Genomic DNA, 27,782 nt, shown 5'->3' with positions numbered 1-27,782 from the left:
CGATTGTGGCTGTTTGATGTTTATCAAAGCTTATTTATCTTGGAAGTAAAATTAAAAAGTTAGACCAACCAAAAAAAATAAAAATACCTATCATTCCGATCGTTCACTTCATTGTTTTCGTGGAAAATTAGTTCTAATTAACATCTTTATCTTACTATTCAGTGGTCTACTGATTAATAACAAGATGATGGTAAGTTACATGTGTTTTTTACAGATTCTCCGTAGTTTCTTTATTCGTATTTTCTGATTAGATTTTAGGGGGCGTCGACGCTCGGTTTTTCGTGATAAAGCTATAAAAATACTGCTTAACATTATCAATACGGCTTCAAACACGTATGACGAACAATGATTGTACATATCAGTGGTACTAGATCGTTGTTTTTGCAGTTTTTAGTGCTTCCAATCCAAGCCATTTGACGTGGATAGATGCATTTTCCAACTTTTTACAGTTCCCAAGGTTGTTTTGTTCGCTCTGTCGGCTTAATGCTATTAAACACTTCATGTTTAGGTCGTTAACACTGTAATTCGTTAATTAGTGAAACTGCTGCGCTGAAAAAGTAGGTATCTTTGCTAGTGAGAGCAAAAAGAGATCACATCTAGTTCTTTATCTGAGTTGGCGTGTTTAGAATTAGTTGCGGAAATTACAAGAGATTTTTAAATAGTTTCATAAAATGCTTAAGTGTGTAGCTTTCAATATGTCTTTGGTATGTATGTAGTAGAATAAGGTGTAATATTGTATGTATAATTGAATCATAGTGATCTATGATGTTAACATGTTATACTTAGACCGAGGAGTGAAAGCCAAGTAAAAAAAAAAAAAACATGTTATACTTGATGGTATATTAACTCACTGTTTTGGTGTCAAATTAAGTAAAGTATAATTTAATCTTAAGTAAACTATGCCTAAAAAAACATTGGCGCCCACTGTATGTGAGTGTGTAGTAGTAGTAGTAGTAGTAAAACACTTTATTGTACCAGAAAATAATACAACACACAGGAAAAAGAGCTTATTATAAGTACAAAGGCGAACTGCGAGGCGAGTGTGTTTAGTAAAACGTCCCACTTTATTGGTTACCATTAAGGCGAGATTTACTTGTATCTTTATATAACGACGACCGGTCTGGCTCAGTCGGTAGTGACCCTGCCTGCTAAGCCACGGTCCTGGGTTCGAATCCCGGTAAGGGCATTTATTTGTGTGATGAGCACAGATATTTGTTCCTCAGTCATGGATGTTTTCCTATGTATATAAGTATGTATTTATCTATTTAAGTATGTATATTGTCGCTTAGCACCCATAGTACAAGCTTTGCTTAGTTTGGGGCTAAGTTGATCTGTGTAAGGTGTCCCCAATATTTATTTATTTATTTATTTATAAATAAACTGACAAAGCGGCTTTATAGCCATCAACAATGTGGGACATTCTCCCATGCCATGCACACTCACATATTCTATATTTTTATTATTTAGTGTTATGGTATAATTATGTAAGAGCAGATACCTAATTATAAATCTCAACCCAGAAACACCAATATAATGTGATTAATATGAAAGCCCTCGTGGTGGCGGGTTAAGAATTTCACCACCCCCTTTCTTCCAGTGGGTGTTGTAGAAGTCGACTGTGGGATATGGGTTAAATTATGGCCTAGGCGAGAGGCTGGCAACCTGTCACTGCAATGTCACAATTTCATGTTCTTTCAACCCCTTTTTGTCAAGAGTGGCACTGAAACTTGAGTAGTTCATGTGCTCTGCCTACCCCTTTATGGGATACAGGCGTGATTATATGTATGTAATATGAAAGCATGATGATTTACTGTCCTATATTTTGCCAAAGCAAGCTGAAATCTCTGATAGGATTCTCATATGAGCAAATTAACACATTCAGTGCCAAAAGGTATGATTTTGTATGATAATGAACACAAGGTATGTTCTAATGAGGTATGTAAGGTGTTGCTGGCACCAAAAGTGTTACCTTGTATCTTCAATACCAAAATGTATAATAATTAACTTTAAATAAAAAAAAAACAGTCACAGTTTCGTTTTCTTTCAACACTTACTTGCCAAGAGTGGCACTGAAGCTTTAGTAGTTTCATGTGTTCTGCCTACCGCTTTGTGAGATACAGGCGTGATTGTATGTATGTATGTAAATTAAAAAATCTGACTAACAATGTATATTTCAGGACTGTGTCGAGGAAACCAATCACGATCCCCTCTCAGCCCCAACAATGTCCATACCATCGCCGACGACTGGAGATACTGTAGTTGAGAAGAAGAAACCGAGCGAGAATGTATCGCTAGCTGACAACAGCTTACTGGTAAATTCCAAAACTTTCAATAAAACCACTTTTTACAAGGAAAAGATAGATAGATAGATAAAAGCTTTATTTGAATGCTGCAATAACACACAATTACAAATGCAACACAGAACAACAAAAAGAGAAAAAAACAACATACTATTGACATAAAATTACGTACACAGCATTAAAAAAAGCAGCAGCAAAAACAAAAGGGTTCCGACTCAGCTATACGCTTCACCCTTTCGAATAAGGTACTGATATTCTGCCTGTACCCTTACAGTTAAATAAATAAAGAAATGTGTATAAATGAAGAAATAGGTTAAGGTAATTTTAAAGTAAGGTGAGAAAACAATTTATGATTATAAATATAAATGTCCCGTAACAATACTTAGATTATCTTCTGTTCAAAAACAGGGTGATACAAACTACACAAAATCGTTTTTGCAACACCTATGCAATATTCAACCAACATAGAGTTTTCATACATCCTCTAATAGATACATAAGTTTAATAAGTTTCACAGGTCATATATCTATCTATCTATACAACGCACGTTTTTTTTTAAAGGGCCTTTATTAAAATTACATATTGGCCCTGTCAGTCTGCTTTTCATGGCCTCAAATTACATTATTATTCAGATTACTTATTAAGAATAGTGTCCGCCAACCTATCTAAATATATAAAAGAAGAAACTGACTGACTGACATATCAACGCACAGCCGAAACCGCTGGTTCTAGAGACTCCAAACTTTGGCACGTAGGTTCCTTATAAGGTGTAGAGGAGCACTAAGAAAGGATTTTTCCCCTCACTAGCTCGGAAACACGTGTTTTGTCCTTTAATACCAGCGGGTAAAAACGCATTTTATCTACTAGTGGGTAAAGTAATTTGACCTTGAATAAAGTCAAATTAACTGCTTTAAAATTGATAAAAGTAGGTGAATCTAGTAATAAAGATGATTTACTACCTGTGGAACAACTGGAAGCAGTGATAAACGCATTTTTTGCGTTGTAGTTTCCTCGCTATAGTGAGGGGAAAAGTTTTGTGTTACACTCGGGTGCAAGTGTATTTTAATTCTCGTGTGTTAAAAAACTCGCAAGTTCAGGATTCTATTCTCGAACCACTCGCTTCGCTCGTGGTTCAACTATAGAATCCTTTCACTTGCACGTTTTTCAATTCCACACTCGGTGTTAAAATACAACTTTGCCCCCTTGTATAACAAATAACTATTTCTAAATTCATCTCCTAAGGGGGTGAAACTGGGGTTCAAAGCGGGAAAAAGTTAGTACATCATATTCGCTGTGTCTGATGTTAGTTTACTCAAAATGTGCATAAAGGCGCCAACGTCATATGGGTTTAGGTTGGCTGAGGCTAAGAACGCCTCCCTAAGAGCACGATTTTTATTGCACTCTATCAGAACATGATAAACATCTTCTACTGACCCACAGATGGCGCAATTAGGGAAATTTACTTTTCATGAAAAACAAAAACCAGTGTTCCAGTGTTAATCAATTTAAAACAAATAGACTAGACAAACTATCTAACAAGTGAAATCATGTAAAGTGAACCATGACTTAGACGTATCACATCAGCTGCCTGTCTAAAACGAAATAATAAATAAAGAAATAAATAAACTTGTTAAGAGGTGCATGGCCACATTTAATAAGATAGTCTTAGTATTAAAAAAAACAAACCAAACGGCCAAAATTAATAAATTTAAGGCAGCGTTCCCACTTAAGCGTCGCGTGTCTCGGGGCGCGCAACGGACGTCTCCGCTACGCCGCCTGAATGTAATTCAAAAAACGTCTCCTCAGTACATTTTGTATAGGAAGGACGTAAGACGCGCCCCCAGGTGGCGCGGCGCGCGCCACGCCACCGCCACGCCACCTGGTGCGCGTCTTACGTCCTTCCTATACAAAATGTACTGAGGAGACGTTTTTTGAATTACATTCAGGCGGCGTGGCGCGGACGTCCGTTCTGCACCTCAGGACATGCGTCTCTTAAGTGTGGCCGGTCCCTAAGAACCATGGAACCCTCAGAGGCTCATTCACATTTGTAATAACATCTTCCACTATCACAGGTAGACATATCAGATGCCCTCAGCGAAAAGGAAAAAGTGAAGTTCACCGTCCACACCAAAACCACTCTCCCGGAGTTCCAGAAATCGGAGTTCCTTGTTGTTCGGCAGCACGAGGAGTTTGTGTGGCTGCATGACAGATATGAGGAGAATGAGCAGTACGCTGGGTACATCGTAAGTAGTAATAGAATCGACGTAGGGAACAAATCAAATTATTTTATTACTTTTTTTTAAATTAAAGGAAAAATAGAAAAATTCACACCTCTGGCAGGACTCGAACCTGCGACCTCTGGCCTTGCCAGGGCCATCGCTTCCAACTGCGCCACGGAGGCCTGCTGGATGTGTGCGAATTTATCCATGCCTTCCCTCAATTCTCAACCGCCTTAGGGTGGCGTTATAGCAAACATCTACCTGTAAGAATAGATCTTAACAGCTTACTGGCGAATTCTCAATGTAGATTGAGACTCCAGTGGTAGATGTTTGACGCCACCCTAAGGCGGTTGAGAATTGAGGGAAGGCATGGATAAATTCGCACACATCCAGCAGGCCTCCGTGGCGCAGTTGGAAGCGCGATGGCCCCGGCAAGGCCAGAGGTCGCAGGTTCAAGTCCTGCCGGAGGTGTGAATTTTTCTATTTTTCCCTTAATTTAAAAATATACTGTAATATCTCTCGCAGACATTTCTGAATGATAAAAAACTAATTTAGTTTTTTTTGTTTGAAAGCTGAGTTAGTCGGGAGTGTTATTAGCCATGTTTTTTGAAAATCGGTCCACTATGTTGCGGTCGGGGGTATTATCGAATTTTTAATTTTGTGTTAAGGTTATATCGTAATGTACTATATCGTCCTATTTCCGACCAGATACCGCCGGCGCCCCCCCGTCCAGACTTTGACGCCTCTCGTGAAAAACTACAACGCCTCGGCGAAGGCGAAGGTGCCTTGACTCGGGAGGAGTTCCTTAAGATGAAAGAAGAATTGGAGGAGTAAGTTGTTGCCTCTTTACAAAGAGGATAGAGTACATAGATTATTGCTGTCAACGAAAATTTCTGTAGACACAGTGCACAGACCAGTGCCATCTCTCGACACAGGCTTAAAACTTCAGAACCTCAGTTGGGCTCATATAGGGAACTTGACAGTAGTAAAGATAAAATATTTCATACCATGCACGAAATATAGCATCAGGTAATTATAAGAAAAACATGGACAGAAGTTATTTTTAAATCCAATTTCTATTTAAGAGGCCGTCAATATCAAAAAGTAGAAAATCGTAAAATTGGTAGTTTTCTACGTCCGGTTTTAGTTTCAGTATATACTTATTGATAAGAAAAGCACTTGTTTTAAACAGCGCGTATTCTTATCTACAAAATCAGTAGTTAACATCAAGGAAAAGTTACTCCCTGAATTAATTATGATTTTTTTCCTGACGCTAGTTTAAGAAAACCCGCAAATAGTGCTCACGTCTGAGTGAGCTGAGCTCAATTTTGTATACTTTAGGCTGCTAAAATTGATGCTGTCGCATTACTTATATCCTTAACTAAAAATTCAGTAGTTTACATGTGTGTTATCATGCTACTAAAATACAGTAAATGGAAGTTAAACGACATCAATATTTGTCTAAAAATATTTCGAATCAAATGGCAATTACTTCGAAAACCTTTTAGGCAAATTAATATTAACCCACTATAATTTGGATCTTTTTAAATCAAGAGTGAATAGACATTTTTTGGGTAAACATGCTTCATCCTAGACTGCATCGGCACTTTCCATCAGGTGAGATTGCGGTCAAATGGTTTACCTGTTCCTCATAAAAAAAAAAAAAAAAAAAAAAAAAACAAAAGGCTTTCTTGATAATTATAAACTTTAAGTATGTGTATGCAAAATAGTGTGTAATACAAATCAGGAAACACTTCCAATTTTAGATACATACTTACTTAAAGTTGTAACTAAAATGCGGTCGGCCCCTGTCGGCATCTTCATAAATTTGAATATGTACGACCGTGTTTTAGTTTTAAAATAATGTTATTTTATAAGCTAGATAACTGGACTACAGAATTATTACCTTTTCATATTTTTCCTTACAAAGAGAACGAATAAAATCAATGTTGAATATAAACTTTCGTAAATTTTCCATACAAACGTCAAAACTGCGAACAGATTCTATTGAGTCAGACGCCCGATCGGGCTCGTTCGATGCAGACGTGTCGCCAAATTTGCTCCAATGACATTTGTTTTTGACACTGGAAATCATATACGGATACAAAAAGATTGCCAGTGCTATGAATGTATTCAAAAGTAATAAGGTAAATAAATATCGTCACGTCTAAAAGAGTCTCAGTTTAAAATCGTTTTTTTGTGTTGTTTACTACTTATTATTGTTGAGAAATAAAAAAATATATGTAACTTTAATACAATGATAAGAAATATAGGCATTTTTTGTCTTCTAAACTTTATTAAAATGAAAGAGTTTTAAAATTAATTTTAACTCGTTGAACTTTATTTTCATTATACTGGTCACATTATTTAGTGTGTTAGTGTGTGTAACATTCTCTTTCGCGAAGAGACATTCAGTGTGGCGTATGAAAAAACTAACAGAACTAATCATTATAATTATATTCTATAAACGATTATTTACGTAAATGGCGAAATTATTAATTGTAATAATATATTATCTTATCACAAAATTGTTCTGTATGACTTACCTTCTTACGTTCAATATAATTTTTAAATGGTGTTTGCACACGGGGCACGTAACCTTAGATTCAGACAACTTTAACTAAATTTTGAAAATTATTATTTTAATGAAGAATTCTATATATGGCAACAATTTTACATGTAAACTGACTGTCAACCTCTGTTCATACATAATAATAATAATAAATATAATAAATATTGGTGACACCTTACACAGATCAACTTAGCCCCAAACTAAGTAAAGCTTGTACTATGGGTGCTAAGCGACGATAAATGTACATACTTAAATAGATAAATACATACTTATATACATAGAAAACATCCATGACTCAGGAACAAATAACTGTGCTCATCACACAAAGAAATGCCCTTACCGGGATTCGAACCCAGGACCGCGGCTTAGCAGGCAGGGTCACTACCGACTGAGCCAGACCGGTCGTCAATAATACATAACGTCAACCTTTGTCTCAGTGCATTTATAACGGATTTTATAATGGCTAAACCGATCAGGAACAGTGAATTATTTTAATTCATTCGGAAAAGGGTTTAACCATTTATAATTAGAATAAACGAAGCACTGTTTTTTACACCAGAGTTGTTTTGATTTTATATGGTGTTTGCACAAATTTATTTTGAAAAATAATCGGAGTCAATTCGTGTGAGATGGTAACACTAAATTGACACTGTCCGCAATCTAAACACGCGGTAGCGTGTCAAGCCAAGTTCAAGGTACCGAACTGGCAGACAACATCGTGTGTAATATTACACGAACTATTTGGAGCCTCTATGGGCGTCCTCACAACAAAAACTATTTCACATAAACGTCTTAAATTTGGCTCTTATATTGATATTTGTGACATACATATTATGTGCCTGTCGTGATTGTTTCACCGGATGGTCTGATCGGAAGATTAGACCATTTCGTTGGATCTCCTTCTTGTTTATGTCTTATTATTTGTAACGTTTATTTTGTGTGTGTGTTAACGAATAAATTAATTATATTCTATTTTATTCTATTACTAGCTTTTACCCGCGGCTTCGCCCGCGTAATAAAAGTATTCATTAAGATTTTCATTTGGATCCGTAGGGACCGTAGGTTTCTCTGTAGGTATATTTATCTGCGATTATTTCGATTGCACATAATACTTTTGCTTGCAATGATTGTAGAAATATTACACATCGACCACAGCGTAGGTAATTCTATATACGCTGGGGAAACCTTTATAAACATCCCACATAGCCCGTATTTCGACACTTTGATCGGTGGGTAAAAAGTACTTTTTTCTATTATCCCTTACAATTTTTTACATTTTGCTTATACTTATCGCAAACGTAATCTTCAAGCAAGCAAACAACGATCGTCTTAGAGCACATTGATTGTAAGAGACCGCCGACCGATTATCCGTATCCCTCTAACGATACCCATATTATCCGTATCCGTATCCGTATCGCTATCGCTAACGCTATCGCTATCGCTGTTGCTATCCCTATCACTATCCCTATCGCTATCCCTATCGCTATCCCTACGCTATCCCTATCGCTATCCCTATCGCTATCCCTATCGCTTTCCCTATCGCTATCCCTATCGCTATCCCTATCCCTTATCAAGATGTTTAATGATATAACACTTTAAGTTCTCGCGCTTTGTACACATATTTAAAGTCACATAGGTCGAACGCGATTAATTAACATTATTTTTACCTTTTTTCCCAACGTTTCGGCCAGGTTGCACTGGCCGTGGTCGCGGAAGACTGACGTCCCAGCAAAATGTCACCGGAGATGTAAACAACACAAAACTACCCGATATTAATTTATATAAATGTTCGGGGTAGACAAATAAATATAATCTACCCGCTTTTAGTTAATGTTTATTTCCCACCATGTTTATTTTAAAGGTAAAAATAATGTTAATTAATCGCGTTCGACCTGTATGTGACTTTAAATATATGTTTAATGATTTCTTATCAAGTGCTAAAATATAAAGTTTCATGGTTTTATCATTTAAAATTAAGAAATCCCATACAAACTTTCAACCTCTTTTTCAACCCCTTCATCCCTTTTTTTCGAAATAAAAAGTAGCCTATGTTCTGTCTCAGGGTCTAAAGATTGTCTGTTCCAAATTTCATCAAAATCGGTTGCGTGGTTTAAGCGGGAAAGCGTAACAGACAGACAGACAGAGTTACTTTCGCATTTATAATATTAGTATGGATATGGATAAAAGTTAAAAGAAATGATATTTTATGTCATCAATTGTCATAAAACATTTTGAGGACTGCCATTGAACTTGGCACCCGTTTAGATCTCACTGCTTATGTCGTTGACGCCAACAACCAAGGCATATATAATATTGAACTTGGCTCATATTTCCCTTTTTTGGTTTTGATGGGATTTTAACGTTACAACTGATCTTCAGTGAAACTATAGACCTGTCTTAAGTTCCTCTCACTTAGGTCACTGACCTCTTCCAGTAAATTGCGGTAGTGTGCGAAAAGTATGTTGGTGAGTGTGACGTGCGTTAGTGTGTGTAAATGGGGTAATTTGACAGATACTGAATTTTTACCCATCGTGACGGGCTCTTAATAAGTCAGGTAGAAATATATAAAGTAACTGAGTTGACCGTGACGTCACTCAATTCGATTTCATATTAATTCCATATCAGCAAGTCGTTCAAATTCGTTTTGACAGTTCTTAATAAGAAGCTGATTTGACTAGGAGGCAAGTAGCCTATTCTTAACTTGTTATGTTTTAAAATTGACAAATGGGTGAATCAACTTTTTCGTGTCTGTAATTTGCCATGGTTACGGTCTCCTGAGTCACACTACACTGGTTTTATGCAAGCATGCATGTAGATGTTTGTAGGTGGCAAATTAAGGAAAGGGCTTGTTAACACCAGAAAATGCATTTTTGCATAATTTAAGTAGCATATTTTTGCATAAAACCAGCGTGACTCAGGAGACCGTAACCATGGCAATAACAGACAAGAAAAAGTTAATTCACCCAAATATTAATATTAGCGCCTATATACTAGCCGAGAATCAACCAAAGGTGTAGCGCCATCTAGGTGACCATACATTTCTTTTAATGGTTCTGAAGTGCGTTTTTCCTTAAACTACCTGTTTACACCAGTGGTGGGTAAAATTTTTCTATCGAGGGCCAAAATTTGAAGGAATTTTAGAAGAGGGCCAGATTTACACCAAAAATGCATAAATGCATAATAACTGCAGTGCTGGCCATATCACACACTATTTTTAACCCCCGACGCAAAAACGACGGGGTTGATATATTTGACGGGTCTGTCCGTCTGTCTGTGGCATCGTAGCTCCCGAACGGATGAACCAATTTACATTTAGTTTTTTTTGTTTGAATGTTGAATTAGTCGGGAGTGTTCTTAGCCATGTTTTATGGAAATCGGTCCACTATGTCAAGGAGTTTTTTTAAATTTGAATTTTGTATCGTGGTTATCTTAGACCTTGTTTGTCTATACGAGGAACCCATATAACTTTAACGGCATATTCTTGGTCACAATGTAAGACTAAAATGTCATATAAACTTTTCTAGATTTCGTCTAGTTTCAGAGTTATTGCCAATTTAAAAAACCGGCCAAGAGCGTGTCGGGCCACGCTCAGTGTAGGGTTCCGTAGTTTTCCGTATTTTTCTCAAAAACTACTGAACCTATCAAGTTCAAAACAATTTTCCTAGAAAGTATTTATAAAGTTCTACTTTCGTGATTTTTTCCATATTTTTTAAACATATGGTTCAAAAGTTAGAGGGGGGGGACGCACTTTTTTTTCCTTTAGGAGCGATTATTTCCGAAAATATTAATACATATTATCAAAAAACGATCTTAGCAAACCCTTATTCATTTTTAAATACCTATCCAACAATATATCACACGTTGGGGTTGGAATAAAAAAAAATATCAGCCCCCACTTTTCATGTAGGGAGGGGTACCCTAATAAAACATTTTTTTCCATTTTTTATTTTTGCACTTTGTTGGCGTGATTGATATACATATTGGTACCAAATTTCAGCTTTCTAGTGCTAACGGTTACTGAGATTATCCGCGGACGGACGGACAGACAGACATGGCGAAACTATAAGGGTTCCTAGTTGACTACGGAACCCTAAAAAAAACATTTCCGTATTGTTACTCAGTAGAAAAGGTTTCTTAACGGCGCTGATGCGCAATTGTGGAGCATAGTCTCACAGTAGTCATTGATAGATGTCAAAATGTGACAAGAAAAACTTCCAAATAATTTGGTTTTTAGAAAATTAAATGAAGGAACTCATTTTAATTGCCAACTTTATGGATAAAAAAAAAATTATGTGAAAATACGTCCAAAAAAGTAAAAAAAAAAAAAAAAAAAATTTTTTTTTTGGCGAAAAATTTTAAAATTCATATAACATTTTTTCTTTCTTTTTGCCTCAGAAACGCGTGGTTCAAGTTATGCGGGTTCCTCGCGAGCACCTTGTATACGTCTTTGGCTTAACTAACCACGTTTTCGTATCCCCCAGTGAATACTTGGCTACGTTCAAGAAGACAGTGGCAATGCACGAAGTGTTCCTCCAGCGTCTGGCCTCACATCCGGTCTTCAGGAACGATTCTCATCTCCGCGTGTTCCTCGAGTATGAGAGGGACTTGTGCGCCAAGCCGAGGGCTAAGATACACCTTATCACTACACTGGTGAGTAATTCATACTAGTATTATAAATGGGAAAGTGTGTGTGTTTGTCCGTCTTTCACGGAAAAAAGGAGCGACGAACAGACTTGATTTGAAAAGTGAAGATAGTTGAAAGGATGGAGAGTGACATAGGCTACTTTTTGGCTCTTTCTAACCCAGGTTTCGAAAGGATAATTATCATGATAATTATCACAATAATTATCGTGATAATAAAAGGTGGATAATTATCGATTGATAATAACAAACAAAATGGAATATCTTATGAAAATGAAAATGAAAATGAAAAAAATGAAAATGAAATATTTATTTTTCAAGTAGGCATATTACAATGCGCATATGAACGTCAAATAAAGCTACGCCGGCTCTAACCCTACGCCTCAGCCTCGAGAAGATTTCAGTCCCCCCTCAGTTGGGAGGGGGGTATCCACTATGGGACCGGCAAGAAACTCGGCGGGCAACTTCTTTTCAAAACATTACATCTTATAATTAACATGCATTAAATAACAACATACAATTTAACATGCAAAAGTTGGTTTAAATCCCAAAAAAATATAATTTTTATTTTCTCATCAAAAGATGTAACAAGTAAATTTCATATACGCGTGATAATTATCGGATAATTATGGTGATAATTATCGGATACTTATCGGATAATTATCACGAAGCATAATTATCTTGAAAAGTATAAACCCCCCACTTCCCTAAAATTAGGGGTGGAATTTTGTATAGGGCATTCCGCAATTTTTTGGGAAACAAGCTATGGCAAATTATAATTCTATCAGTAAGTATACCTGGCCACGTTCAAGAAGACAGTTGCCATGCATGAAGTGTTCCTCCAGCGTCTGGCCTCGCATCCGGTCTTCAGGAACGATTCTCATCTCCGCGTGTTCCTCGAGTATGAGAGGGACTTGTGCGCCAAGCCGAGGGCTAAGATACACCTTATCACTACACTGGTGAGTATCTAATATTATAAATGGGAGTGTGTGTGTGTCTGTTTGTCCGTCTTTCACGGAAAAAAGGAGCGACGAACAGACTTGATTTGAAAAGTGAAGATAGTTGAAAGGATGGAGAGTGACAGGCTACTTTTTGTCGGTTTCTAACCCAGGGTTCGAAAGGATAATTATCATGATAATTATCGTGATAATTAAAGGTGGATGAATATCGATTGATAATACCAAACAAAATGGAATATTTTAGTTGGTTTAAATCCCAAATAAATATAATTTTTATTTTCTCATCAAAAGATGTAACAAGTAAATTTCATATACGCGTGATAATTATCGGATAATTATGGTGATAATTATCGGATAATTATCACGAAGCATAATTATCTTGAAAAAGTATAAACCCCCCACTTCCCTAAAATTAGGGGTGAAATTTTGTATGGAGCGTTCCGGAATTTTTTGGGAAACTGGCAAATTAAAATTCTATCAGTAAGTATACCTGGTTACGTTCAAGAAGACAGTGGCAATGCACGAAGTGTTCCTCCAGCGTCTGGCCTCACATCCGGTCTTCAGGAATGATTCTCATCTCCGCGTGTTCCTCGAGTATGAGTGGGACTTGTGCGCCAAGCCGAGGGCTAAGATACACCTTATTACTACACTGGTAAGTAATTCATACTAAGTGGGAAAGTGTGTGTCTGTTTGTCTGATTTGATTTTTTAAGTGAAGATAGTTGAAAGGATGGAGAGTGACATAGGCTACTTTTTGGCTCTTTCTAACCCACGGTTCGAAAGGATAATTATCATGATAATTATCACAATAATTATCGTGATAATAAAAGGTGGATAATTATCGATTGATAATAACAAACAAAATGGAATATCTTAGTTGGTTTAAATCCCAAAAAAATATAATTTTTATTTTCTCATCAAAAGATGTAACAAGTAAATTTCATATACGCGTGATAATTATCTGATACTTATCATGATACTTATCGGATAATTATCACGAAGCATAATTATCTTGAAAAAGTATAAACCCCCCACTTCCCTAAAATTAGGGGTGGAATTTTGTATAGAGCATTCCGCAATTTTTTGGGAAACAAGCTATGGCAAATTAAAATTCTATCAGTAAGTATACCTGGCTACGTTCAAGAAGACAGTGGCAATGCACGAAGTGTTCCTCCAGCGTCTGGCCTCACATCCGGTCTTCAGGAACGATTCGCATCTCCGCGTGTTCCTCGAGTATGAGAGGGACTTGTGCGCCAAGCCGAGGGCTAAGATACACCTTATCACTACACTGGTGAGTATCTAATATTATAAATGTGTGTGTGTTTGTTTGTCTGTCTTTCACGGAAAAAAGGAGCGACGAACAGACTTTTTGGCTCTTTCTAACCCAGGGTTCGAAAGATTAATTATCATGATAATTATCACAACAATTATCCTGATAATAAAAGGTGGATAAATATCGATTGGTAATAACAAAATGGAAAATCTTAGTTGGTTTAAATCCCAAAAAATATAATTTTCATTTTCTCATGGAAAAATGTGACAAGTAAGTTGCATATACACGTGATAATTATCGGATAATAATCGTGATACTTATCGGATAATTATCACGAAGCATAATTATCTTGAAAAAGTATAAACCCCACACTTCCCTAAAATTAGGGGTGGAATTTTGTATAGAGCATTCCGCAATTTTTTGGGAAACAAGCTATGGCAAATTAAAATTCTATCAGTAAGTATACCTGGCTACGTTCAAGAAGACAGTGGCAATGCACGAAGTGTTCCTCCAGCGTCTGGCCTCACATCCGGTCTTCAGGAACGATTCTCATCTCCGCGTGTTCCTCGAGTATGAGAGGGACTTGTGCGCCAAGCCGAGGGCTAAGATACACCTTATTACTACACTTGTAAGTATCTAATATTATAAATGAGAAAGTGTGTGTGTTTGTTTGTCTGTCTTTCACGGAAAAAAGGAGCGACGAACAGACTTTTTGGCTCTTTCTAACCCAGGGTTCGAAAGATTAATTATCATGATAATTATCACAACAATTATCCTGATAATAAAAGGTGGATAAATATCGATTGGTAATAACAAAATGGAAAATCTTAGTTGGTTTAAATCCCAAAAAATATAATTTTCATTTTCTCATGGAAAAATGTGACAAGTAAATTGCATATACACGTGATAATTATCGGATAATAATCGTGATACTTATCGGATAATTATCACGAAGCATAATTATCTTGAAAAAGTATAAACCCCCCACTTCCCTAAAATTAGGGGTGGAATTTTGTATAGAGCATTACGCAATTTTTTGGGAAACAAGCTATGGCAAATTATAATTCTATCAGTAAGTATACCTGGCTACGTTCAAGAAGACAGTTGCCATGCACGAAGTGTTCCTCCAGCGTCTGGCCTCACATCCGGTCTTCAGGAACGATTCTCATCTCCGCGTGTTCCTCGAGTATGAGAGGGACTTGTGCGCCAAGCCGAGGGCTAAGATACACCTTATCACTACACTGGTGAGTATCTAATATTATAAATGTGTGTGTGTTTGTTTGTCTTTCACGGAAAAAAGGAGCGACGAACAGACTTTTTGGCTCTTTCTAACCCAGGGTTCGAAAGGATAATTATCATGATAATTATCACAACAATTATCCTGATAATAAAAGGTGGATAAATATCGATTGGTAATAACAAAATGGAAAATCTTAGTTGGTTTAAATCCCAAAAAATATAATTTTCATTTTCTCATGGAAAAATGTGACAAGTAAATTGCATATACACGTGATAATTATCGGATAATAATCGTGATACTTATCGGATAATTATCACGAAGCATAATTATCTTGAAAAAGTATAAACCCCCCACTTCCCTAAAATTAGGGGTGGAATTTTGTATAGAGCATTCCGCATTTTTTTGGGAAACAAGCTATGGCAAATTATAATTCTATCAGTAAGTATACCTGGCTACGTTCAAGAAGACAGTGGCAATGCACGAAGTGTTCCTCCAGCGTCTGGCCTCGCATCCGGTCTTCAGGAACGATTCTCATCTCCGCGTGTTCCTCGAGTATGAGAGGGACTTGTGCGCCAAGCCGAGGGCTAAGATACACCTTATCACTACACTGGTGAGTAATTCATACTTATATTATAAATGGGAAAGTGTGTGTGTTTGTTTGTCCGTCTTTCACTGAAAAAAACCGGCCAAGAGCGTGTCGGGCCACGCTCAGTGTAGGGTTCCGTAGTTTTCCGTATTTTTCTCAAAAACTACTGAACCTATCAAGTTCAAAACAATTTTCCTAGAAAGTCTTTATAAAGTTCTACTTTTGTGATTTTTTTCATATTTTTTAAACATATGGTTCAAAAGTTAGAGGGGGGGGACGCACTTTTTTTTCCTTTAGGAGCGATTATTTCCGAAAATATAAATATTATCAAAAAACAATGTTAGCAAACCCTTATTCATTTTTAAATACCTATCCAACAATATATCACACGTTAGGGTTGTAATAAAAAAAAATTTCAGCCCCCACTTTATATGTAGGGGGAGTACCCTAATAAAACATTTTTTTCCATTTTTTATTTTTGCACTTTGTCGGCGTGATTGATATACATATTGGTACCAAATTTCAGCTTTCTAGTGCTAACGGTTACTGAGATTATCCGCGGACGGACGGACGGACGGACGGACGGACGGACAGACATGGCGAAACTATAAGGGTTCCTAGTTGACTACGGAACCCTAAAAAGGAGCGACGAACAGACTTGATTTTTGAAGCGAAACTTGCATGCATGCGACTTCCCACGGTCAGCGTTAAACGTTTTACGCTCAGTGTTGCCAACTCGAATTTTGAAGAAATGCTACTGATGCCGGGAATATGCCAATTTTTGAAGGGAAACTCTTGAATTTATCCGTATTTTGTTGGTTATTATCAATAACTATCCACCTTTCATTATTATGGTAATTATCCTGATAATTATCTTTAATCCTTTCGCCCCTGGTCTACATATCGTCACTACTTTGGAAAAAACTTGTATCTTCTGTCAATGAAAAGAAAATTGTAGTAAGTATGTATGGAATGCATATAGACTTACTGCGTTTTAACTTTGAAGAGAAGCATGAGATAGATTTTTTCAAATTAGTGACGATATGTCGTATCTTTGTTACACAGGTCCGCTCAATGACAACGACCACAGATGAGATCTACCTCGGCGCCACAGTGCGAGACGTGAATGATTTCTTCGAGCAAGAAACTACCTTCCTCCAGGAGTACTACACGCACCTGAAGGAAGCTGTGGCAAGGGTAGACCGCATGACTTCCAAACATAAAGGTAAATTAAAAAAAAACCCGACAAAGTGGACCGTCCATAAAACATGGCTAAGAATACTCTAGATTAATTCTGCTTTCAAACAAAAAACCTAAATCTACGATGCCACCGGCAGCCACAACACAGACAGACAAACAAAAATACAGACACGTCAAACTTATAACACACCGTCGTTTTTGCGTCGGGGGTCAAAAACTAAACCTAAATTCGTTACGGGGCTACGATGCCACAGACAGCCACACACACAAACAGACAGACAGACAGACACATTAAACTTATAACACCCCGTCGTTTTTGCAGGTACTTACCGCTAGGCTACCAGCGCTTCATTATTTAGATTAATATTATAATTATTTGTTTTTTCAGAGGTAGCCGACGCTCACATAAAGCTATCGTCGTGCATAACTCAGCTAGCGACGAGAGAGCAGCCACACACAGAGCGCTTCCTGACCCGTGCCGCAGACACCTTCGATAAGTGCCGGGTACGTACTGACATACATACATACATACAGCTATCATCATCATAACGCAGCTAGCGACGAGAGAGCAGCCACAAACAGAGCGCTTCCTGACCCGTGCTGCAGACACCTTCGATAAGTGCCGGGTACGTACTGACATACATACATACATACATACAGCTATCGTCATCATAACGCAGCTAGCGACGAGAGAGCAGCCACAAACAGAGCGCTTCCTGACCCGTGCCGCAGACACCTTCGATAAGTGCCGGGTACGTACTAGAGCAGCTTTATATTAGAGCAGTTCCCCAATACTTTGTACATAGCCACGTCAGCAAATTTTAATTGATCCTATTTTGTTACCAACATTTAGTAATATAAGTCGACTTTCGTAAGATACGTATATATATATACAGGATAATTGTTATAATTAAGGAAATATAGATACTAGAGAACCTTAATGACCAAATAAAACTTACTAAAATCTCAATTCATGAAATAAATTTGATACCAAAAAAAACCGGCCAAGAGCGTGTCGGGCCACGCTCAGTGTAGGGTTCCGTAGTTTTCCCTATTTTTCTCAAAAACTACTGAACATATCAAGTTCAAAACAATTTTCCTCGAAAGTCTTTATAAAGTTCTACTTTTGTGATTTTTTTCATATTTTTTAAACATATGGTTCAAAAGTTAGGGGGGGGGACGCACTTTTTTTTCCTTTAGGAGCGATTATTTCCGAAAATATTAATATTATCAAAAAACAATCTTAGTAAACCCTTATTCATTTTTAAATACCTATCCAACAATATATCACACGTTGGGGTTGAAATGAAAAAAAATATCAGCCTCCACTTTACATGTAGGGGGGGTACCCTAATAAAACATTTTTACCCATTTTTTATTTTTGCACTTTGTTGGCGTGATTGATATACATATTCTTACCAAATTTCATCTTTCTAGTGCTAACGGTTACTGAGATTATCCGCGGACGGACGGACGGACGGACAGACAGACATGGCGAAACTATAAGGGTTCCTAGTTGACTACGGAACCCTAAAAAGGAATTTTATTATTCCTTACAAATTTAACTTTTTCCTTAATTTTTGTACATTATTGTATGCAGTTTTTAACCCCCGACGCAAAAACGACGGGGTGTTATAAGTTTGACGTGTCTGTTTGTCTGTCTGTCTGTGTCTGTGTCTGTCTGTGGCATCGTAGCTCCCGAACGGATGAACCGATTTCGATTTAGTTTTTTTTTTTCATTTGAAAGCTGTGTTAGTCGGGAGTGTTCTCATGAAAAGTCCATGTCTTTTTTTTTTTATTTCGGTGCAAACAAAATCGGACCACTAGGTCGCGGTCGGGGGCATCGTTAGGAAACCGGACTAATTCCAATAAGGCCTAGTACCTTTTGGGTTGGAAGGTTAGATGGAAATCGCTTTCGTAAAACTAGTGCCTACGCCAAATCCTGTGATTAGTTGTCAGAACGGACCCTGATGGGCTCAAGGTGTGAAATAAACTATATTTTCTGACGCCTAGCGCGTAGTGACCCTGCCTGCTAAGCCGCGGTCCCGGGTTCGAATCCCGGTAAGGGCATTTATTTGTGTGATGAGCACAGATATTTGTTCCTGAGTCATGGATGTTTTCTATGTATATTATATATATCGTTGTCTGAGTGCAACACAAGCTTTCTTGAGTTTACCGTGGCGCTCAGTCAATCTGTGTAAGAATGTCCTATAATTTTTTTTTTCTTCATGCAACCTTTCATTATTTTGACAGAAAATCGAAGGTCGCATGGCATCAGACCAGGACCTTAAACTGGCCGATACTCTACGGTACTATATGAGGGACGCTCACGCCGCCAAAGCTGTACTTGTGAGGAGACTGAGGTAAATAATATTAAATTACATCAAACACTTATCCATGACTTATACCAAAGACATATCGTCACTACACAGACCAACCCCTATAGACATCCATTATAAGACGACTCGCGGTCACCAGCCTTACTATTATTTGCACTGATATAAGCGCGGGCGCTCGCCGTGCCCGTTCAGTTGCGACCAAGTAACAGACCCGAAAGCAGCGCGTGTTTTTCGCAATAAATAAATTGAAAAGGCGTATTTTGATGCCTTAAAGATGTCCACCTGTAGTGTGAAATGGTGTGGTAAGGTAACAAGAAGCTCAAATTTAAAAACAGACGGTATTACATTCCACAAATAAGCCATATTTATAATTTATTCAGAGCCGGCATAGGTCAACTTACACTGGCCACTTACGCGACAGTAGAGAGACAGTCATACTTCTGTCCCTTTTCATCTGGTGCGACTGTCCGCCGTCCTTAAAACGACCAATCGCAGCGCGCTTAACACATTCCCCTCCCGCTCCTCGCGCCCCAAGCATTGGTCATTCGCACCGCGAACAAAAATTCACAATATTGGTACTCTATAGGAGGTTCTCTGTGCGTCACTACTTTGAAAAAATCTCGTATCTCACACTGCTCCTCAAAGTTAAAACGCAGTAAGTCTATATGCATTGCATACATTTTTCTTTTCATTGACAGAAGAAGATACAAGTTTTTTTAAAAGTAGTGATGATATGTAACTCCGTATAGACAGCTTCAGTCTAAGAAAAGTACCTCAGAACCATATAGAAAAAGGTATGGTGGCCTAGATGGCGTTACACCTTTGGGGTACGCTCGGCTAGATGGCGCGAATATTAATATTTGACATTTTAACACATATCAAGTTAAGAATATGACCAAATTCTTTACTTTGACATTGACTTGTCATAGTTTTGACACAGTGTGAGTTAATTGTAAAGCCCGTCTCTCAACAGCAACAATGATGAATAACCTCTATCGCAGGTGAATGGTTTTTTTTAGAAAAAATACGAATTTAAGAAAACTAACTATGCCATTCTGTTTCTTATAATGGACCTAACTATATGCCCAATAATTCAATAAAAACACGGTGTATAACTTCGTATAGATTAACTTAGAATCCATACTAATATTATAAATGGAAAAGTTTGTGTGTCTATTTGTTTGTCCGTCCTTCACGGCTAAACCGAGCGACGAATTGGCGTGATTTTTTAATTGAAGATAGTTGAAGGGATGGAGAGTGACATAGGCTACTTTTGTCTCTTTCTAACGCGAGCGAAACCGCGGGCAAAAGCTAGTGTTTTATAGTTTTTTTTTTTTCAGATGTCTCGCCGCATACGAAGCTGCTAATAGGAACCTCGAGAAAGCGAGGGCTAAAAACAAGGATGTACACGCTGTAAGTATTTTATATACGCACAAACGATATTTCTGGAGGGTCCTTATGCACTTATTTTATGTGTATATCGTCACTACTTTTAAAAACCTCGTATCTCATGCTTCTGCTCAAAGTTAAAACGCAGTAAGTCTATATGCATTCCATACATACTTATTACAATTTTCTTTTCATTGACAGACGAAGATACAAGTTTTTTTAAAAGTAGTGACGATATACTTATCTACCTAGTACCGAGTAGGAGGAATGAGAATGGGAAGAGTTGTAACTCCATATAATAATAGTCACCACACGGTGTATTAAGAAAAGGTGAAATTGCGTTTCTCTGTAAATTACAGATTTTTATTTATAGTTATTTGTTTTACAAGGGGGCAAAGTTGTATTTTAACGCCGAGTGTGGAATAGAAAAACGAGCAAGTGAAAGGATTCTATAGTTGAACCACGCGCGAAGCGAGTGGCTCGAGAATAGAATCCTGAACTTGTGAGTTTTTTAACACACGAGAAGTAAAATACATTTGCACCCGAGTGTAACACAAAACTTTTCCCCTCACTATAGCGAGGAAACTACAACGCAAAAAAATGCGTTTATCACTGCTTCCAGTAGTTCCACAGGTGGTAAATCTTCTTAATTACTAGATTCACCTACTTTTATCAATTTTAAAGCAGTTAATTTGGCTTTATTCAAGGTCAAATTACTTTACCCACTAGTGGATAAAATGAATTTTTAGGGTTCCGTAGTCAACTAGGAACCCTTATAGTTTCGCCATGTCTGTCTGTCCGTCCGTCCGTCCGTCCGTCCGTCCGTCCGTCCGTCCGTCCGTCCGCGGATAATCTCAGTAACCGTAAGTACTAGAAAGCTGAAATTTGGTACCAATATGTATATCAATCACGCCAACAAAGTCCAAAAATAAAAAATGGAAAAAAATGTTTTATTAGGGTACCCCCCCTACATGTAAAGTGGGGGCTGATATTTTTTTTCATTCCAACCCCAACGTGTGATATATTGTTGGATAGGTATTTAAAAATGAATAAGGGTTTACTAAGATCGTTTTTTGATAATATTAATATTTTCGGAAATAAACGCTCCTAAAGGAAAAAAAAGTGCGTCCCCCCCCTCTAACTTTTGAACCATATGTTTAAAAAATATGAAAAAAATCACAAAAGTAGAACTTTATAAAGACTTTCTAGGAAAATTGTTTTGAACTTGATAGGTTCAGTAATTTTTGAGAAAAATACGGAAAACTACGGAACCCTACACTGAGCGTGGCCCGACACGCTCTTGGCCGGTTTTTACCCGCTGGTATTAAAGGACAAAACACGTGTTTCTGAGCTAGTGAGGGGAAAAATAAATTCCTCTTCTAAGTAACTAACACAGTGTTTGATCATTACGGTACTTACCTGTAAATGAAAGAAACTTTATATTTTGTATCACGAATAAATATTTCTATATTTTATCCGTCATTCAAGACAATGTCAATTATGACACCGAACTTGTTTATGGCCAATGCCGATAGACAAGTTTGGTATTAAAGAAAGAGGTTTATACCGATTTTCTTTACATCCATACATCAGTTAATGCGAGCTGTTTGTATAGGCATAGTTAAGTGACATCTAGCGACAATCACGCGTCAAATAGAAAGTGGAAAAAAACCAGTAAAATAAAAAGTGGAAAAAAATGTTTTATTAGGGTAGCGCTTTTAGTGCCAAGATTTGGTTGACTGTTTATAAATAATAGTCTATTTTAACCAATATAATGATATGTTTGTGTCTGTGTGTGTGTATTAATGTGTCACCATATGTTCTGTGCTCACAAAGCCCCAGGAAGTCCAAGAGGTAAACGCACGCTTATACGCCACATTATAGTTTCAGTAGATTTATATGTATGCATGTCACAATTTCGTTTTCTTTCAACGCCAAGAGTGGCAGTGAAACTTGTGTGGTTTCATGTGCTCTGCCTACTCCTTAATGGGATACTGCGTGCGTATCCGAATGAACAAACGAAAAACGAAACGAAACGCTCGTAAATATCTAATTCTATCGCTCTTGCGTATTGGCGCGACAGAGCCATACTACCTTTCGCGGCGTTACGTTGTCGTTTTGCGTCTGTCTAACCTCTGTATGTATTTCGTAGTACATACATTTGCATTCTGTTATTTTTAGCTGTCAAATTTCCATCTAGATGTCGCTGTACCAAGTGCCAAAAAAGCTAGATCGCGGTGTTAAGATTTTTCCGAGAAACATGACGTCTAGAAGGAAACAAACCATAGTCAAGCTTTTCTACCAGTTATACCTCTATTGATTTTTTCTACTCCCGTACTGTTATTCGTGAGTTACAAGGTCGTACATAGAACTTTAAGACCCTACATAAAAGATGTCAGGACAAGTCTATCTAGTCTATACCCTGAAAACATTTAGTAGCAGTAGCACGATATAGCTGTTACAGTTCAGTAAATACATTGCTACCAACTTAACAAACCAATTCGCAGAGTCGAGACTCCTTCGTTTTCTGCTGCGTTCATTGGCGACGCGTCGAATCGCATTCAAATGTATGAGAACTCGATTCAACTCGGCTCGATTCGTCTTAGTGGCCAGGCTTCAAAGAACCATACCATAGACAGTTTTATTTTCATGTTTGCACTCAAACTGCATATTCAAAATGGTAGGCGGTCCACCTAGATAACTAAGATGACTGAAAGTAGGTATTTGTTGAATTTATAATTTTCTTTCAAAATAAGTGCTTGGTCGTAGAAAAAGTATTGTATGCAACGGTGTTTAACTGAGTCAAAAAATGCTCGTGGCGTCTTTATTAACAATTTTCGGCTTCGCCTCAAATTGTTACCCACGCCACTCGCCTTTTTTGACCTCTTTTAACCACCAGTTGCATAAAATACTATAATACATTATTGTTTAGTCAAGTGTGAGTGTTTTCTTTTTGGGCCTTTTTACAGCGTTGTAGAAATGGCATTCGGCTACGGCACCTGGGTAGTCACCTAGTTACGTGTCTTGCGTTTTGCATGTGCCATTTTGATTAATACCTACTTGAAATGAGAAACGTGAATAAAATTATTTGATTTGTTTTTATAAATAAATTTAATTAAATAGTATTGTTAAAAACACATTACAATAAATACGTAGAAAAGAGAATTCCTCTCTAACGTAAAGCACACCATCCTTCTTGCATTCAATACCATGCAAAGAAATTCATAACTTAAAATGATTAATGACTAATGATTAATAATTTACAATAAAACAATTTGTGATCATCCTATATGGAGCGTGACGTCAAATTGATGTCATCGGCACGAAAAGTACGCTCCCTGATTATGACCAGTGGCCAATGTAAAACGTCATCGCTGACGCATAGTTTCTGAGATTCAGAGAAAGCGAATGTTAACTCACTTTGTAAGTACTTACCTACTGGTAGAAAAGCCCAAAAAAGCTGATTGTATATATGTACACCGTGTTTCACTTAACACTAAAAACCTGAAAACAGTTTGTTCAGAATCGAGAGTAGAATCGATTGAGCTATATCTTGATGGGGGTAATATTTTTATTTAAATTAGTATTATTAGTTATTTTTTACGTGCCCATTCTATTGTACTCGTAATACAACATTGTGTATATCGCATTGCTAGAGGTTGTTTACCTTTTTTCAGTATTTAGGGGTATTAATACTGGCCGGTTACTTGGACGATTATTTTTTCCGCTACTAGTTTGACGTTGTTTGTCAGTTTAATCTTAATGTTTATCATAAGTCATAACAAATTGAACTCGTACCTAATTACAACCTTGTCATTTTGAATATTGAGTTTATTTGCTTACTGCGATTACCTGTCCAATTTGAAGTTTACTGTGACAAAGCTTTAAAGTGTTTTACAGTGACATCTTAGCTGTCTATTGGTAAACCTTATGTCGTTGCAGTAACGTACACAAATAAATAGTCTTATGGTTTATGATGGTAGTTAGCAATTATTTTATTGAGTGTAGAGCTAAAAGTCAAGTAGAGCTGTACAGAAAATTAAAAATTCAATTAAAAAAAAAGTAACGATCAGATTTAAAAATGAATACTCTAGATGAGTTTAAAAAATTAAAAATCAGTTGGGGTGTCTGAGGTTTTGAGTGATACCGGAAACACCGTGTATATGTATTTGTCAGGTCACTTGCCCTTTAGCTGCCTCTTTATTATATTTATGTTTAATAAGGGATTTGAAGCTTAGATATTCTTACAACTAGGGAAAAAATCTAATTATTTTATTGTTTTTTTTTTTTAATTTGTTCTTTTTTCAAGTAGTGACGTAGTGTATATAAATCATAAACTGAAAAGATATCATACACGAAAGAAAAAACCCTAAAAGCGTCTAGTCTTTTCTAGTCTAGCGGGCGGGTGGTCTAGTGGTAAGTAAGAACGTTAGCCGCCTAAGCTGAAGACCCGGGCGCGATTCCCGGCTCGGCCAATAGCGGGCCTTGTCTTTTTCTTTCGCGTATGACGTCTATTTCAGCTTAGACATGTTAATTGAATTTTATATAAAATTCTAGCCTTTGAACTAAGTTACTAACTTGTAAAACTCTTTTTTTTATAGGCGGAGCAGGCTCAAGCCGCGGCCTGCGCACGATTTGAAGAACTGTCCGCGCGAGCGCGCGAGGAACTAATCGACTTCAGGGCGAGACGTGTCGCTGCCTTCAAGAAGAGGTATTTTTAACATTATTTTGACCACCCCAACTGGTAAAGGCTGGTTGATTATGGGCATTTTCAGAATTTGTGATCCAAATTTTGCGTAAGTCGTTAACAAAAATTAACTCTCTGTCGGTTTTGAGACGACAATTAAGCATAAAATCTCTAAAAATTTACTTTTTTCACATTCTGAATGTAGATTATCGCTGAATGTATATGCAATTAACACAAAGAACAATATTTTTATAGAAATTTCATGCTTAATTATCGTCACAAAACTGACAGTGAGTTAATTTTTGTTAACGACTTACGCTAATTTTGGGTTCAAAATTCTGAAAATGCCCTTATTCGAAGACGAACAGCAAAATTGCATTTTATCCACAAAAGTGCAAAGTAATTTCATACAAATTTTAAGTTGATGTCTTAAGCTAGATGTTAGATTTTACCTATAAATGATGATTTTGGATCATAAATAATTAATACATTGATGGATTTGATTTAGTTTGATGTTTTAAAACTAGGGAACAAATCAAATTATTTTATTTATTTTTTAAATTATTTTTTGATTTTTTGTCGAGCTCCCGATTTTCGACGCAATGCATCAGTCGAACTGACGAAGGCTATATATAAATTATAAATTGAAATAAAATGAAAATCGTGAATCATTCAAAACTCTTATTTTTTGATTACTTCTTTTTTCAAGTAGTCGAACTACTACATATAAATTATAAATTGAAATAAATATCATACACGAAAGAAAACGCCACCCTCGCAACGCTTAAGATTCCACATTCTAAACCACTCGCTTCAATATTGGAATCTTTCGCTGGCTCGGGTATCAATATTGGCACGTACGGTTAAACAACAACTTTGCCCCTTTGTAAAACGCTAAATCTAGAGCAGAGCCCAACTGGGGAAGTACCTCCGCCTTACAGAAGACCGCAGCCAAATAGCACTAGACCCTACTCATAGAGTTGTGTTCCTGCCGGTGAGTAAGGCTGCCAGAGCTCAACGAGGGTGCGGTGTGCTGATGACGGGAGGACTTACGGAACTGACTTGTTCCGTCTATTGTCCTTTGAGTCGTCGGCAACCCGAACCCTCCTTGGATCTGTGATATATGTGTACCAACTTATATGTATGTGGGTACGCCTATATTATACTTACTTATGTATATGGTAGTTATAACTATTCAGTCTTGTATTAAACCTCATACGAATCGCATCAAGTGTTTGTGTCAAATACCTAGATTTCCATTCCCCTGTGTCCTGGACTTTATAGGATCTTGTACACTCCTTTTTGCTGTGTACTTAACACAGCATAACCTAACCACAAAATTAAAATTTTGAAAAAACCATTACGACACAGTAGACCGGTTTTCATGAAACATGGCTAAGAACACTTCCGACTAACTCAGCTTTCAGACAAAAAAAAACTAAATCTAAATTGGTTCATCCGTTCGGGAGCTACGATGCCACAGACATACACACACACAGACAGACAGACACGTCAAACTTATAACACCCCGTCGTTTTTGCGTCGGGGGTTAAAAGGGCTCGACGACCGGTCTGGCGCAGTCGGTAGTGACCCTGCCTGCCACGCCGCGGTCCCGGGTTCGAATCCCGGTAAGGGCATTTATTTGTGTGATGAGCACAGATATTTGTTCCTGAGTCATGGATGTTTTCTATGTATATAAGTATTTATATATTATATATATCGTTGTCTGAGTAAGCCTTCTTTGAGGCTGGCAATCTGTGTAAGAACGTCCTATAATATAATATAAAGGGAGTGTACAAGTTTCTAATGGGTTGGCAACGCGCATTTGACACTTCTTGAGTTGCGATGACCGCTTTCCACCAGGCGGACCGTATGCTTGTTTGCCACCGACGCAGTATAAAAAATAACTATTTTTGTTCCAGCCTTATAGATCTGGCGGAGTTGGAGATAAAACACGCGCGCGCGCAGCAAGAGCTCTTCAGGAAGTCGCTGCAAGTGCTTAAAGAGTGTCAGTAGATACACCAAGGGCCATGCATCAACCCACAGAACTTTATTTATATAGAAGAAACAAGTTCATATATTTGTATAGGGGCCGAGCGTGTCAAATTTTGTACTGAAGTTGTTTCTTGCGTGTAATTTTAAATATGTCTCAGGCTCTTGATTGTTCATAATTTTTGTGTTGTTGCAATTGAATATCACGTAACGAGGCATTTTTTATGTTTTGATTGACTTCAACTTACAAAAATTGACGCCCGAAAGCTGCAAGCTGCGAGTAAAGACGGACAACTCAGTGGATTTCACTGAGTTCATTTGACACGCTAAGTAGATACGTTTGCTTGATCTATGGTATATATGACATCTGTGCATCAACCACAGTA

At 37.4% G+C, this 27,782-nt stretch overlaps 1 protein-coding gene and 1 non-coding gene across 3 annotated transcripts; both read left to right on the top strand.

Moving 5' to 3' along the window:
- Nucleotides 1–68: 68 nt before the first annotated feature.
- On the top strand, nucleotides 69–27,570 carry LOC125240338 (sorting nexin-32). 2 transcript variants are annotated; one of them, XM_048148232.1, is made up of 11 exons: nucleotides 69–190; nucleotides 2,178–2,312; nucleotides 4,373–4,543; nucleotides 5,228–5,349; nucleotides 11,573–11,741; nucleotides 16,855–17,014; nucleotides 17,378–17,493; nucleotides 19,243–19,352; nucleotides 20,669–20,741; nucleotides 25,319–25,428; nucleotides 27,327–27,570. In XM_048148232.1, exons 1-11 carry the CDS (start codon nucleotides 185–187, stop codon nucleotides 27,418–27,420), a joined length of 1,266 nt encoding a protein of 421 aa, XP_048004189.1. In that variant the 5' UTR covers nucleotides 69–184; the 3' UTR covers nucleotides 27,421–27,570. The 2 variants fall into 2 exon arrangements, with proteins under 2 accessions (XP_048004189.1, XP_048004190.1); XM_048148233.1 differs by lacking the exon at nucleotides 69–190 and adding an exon at nucleotides 419–557.
- Nucleotides 4,916–4,990, top strand: Trnaa-ggc. The gene has a single exon. It is a non-coding gene; the product is annotated as a tRNA-Ala (tRNA).
- Nucleotides 27,571–27,782: the final 212 nt, after the last annotated feature.

Source organism: Leguminivora glycinivorella, chromosome 27 (assembly GCF_023078275.1).
Source record: "Leguminivora glycinivorella isolate SPB_JAAS2020 chromosome 27, LegGlyc_1.1, whole genome shotgun sequence".
NCBI lineage: Eukaryota > Metazoa > Arthropoda > Insecta > Lepidoptera > Tortricidae > Leguminivora > Leguminivora glycinivorella.
The sequence above is the reverse complement of the archived record's forward strand: the minus strand, read 5'-3'. Positions and strand labels throughout refer to the sequence as shown.

Coding starts and splice junctions, on each gene's coding strand:
- LOC125240338 (XM_048148232.1), top strand. Junction 4,544..5,227: donor AGCAGTACGCTGGGTACATC/GTAAGTAGTAAT, acceptor ATTTCCGACCAG/ATACCGCCGGCGCCCCCCCG. Junction 19,353..20,668: donor GTACTTGTGAGGAGACTGAG/GTAAATAATATT, acceptor TTTTTTTTTCAG/ATGTCTCGCCGCATACGAAG.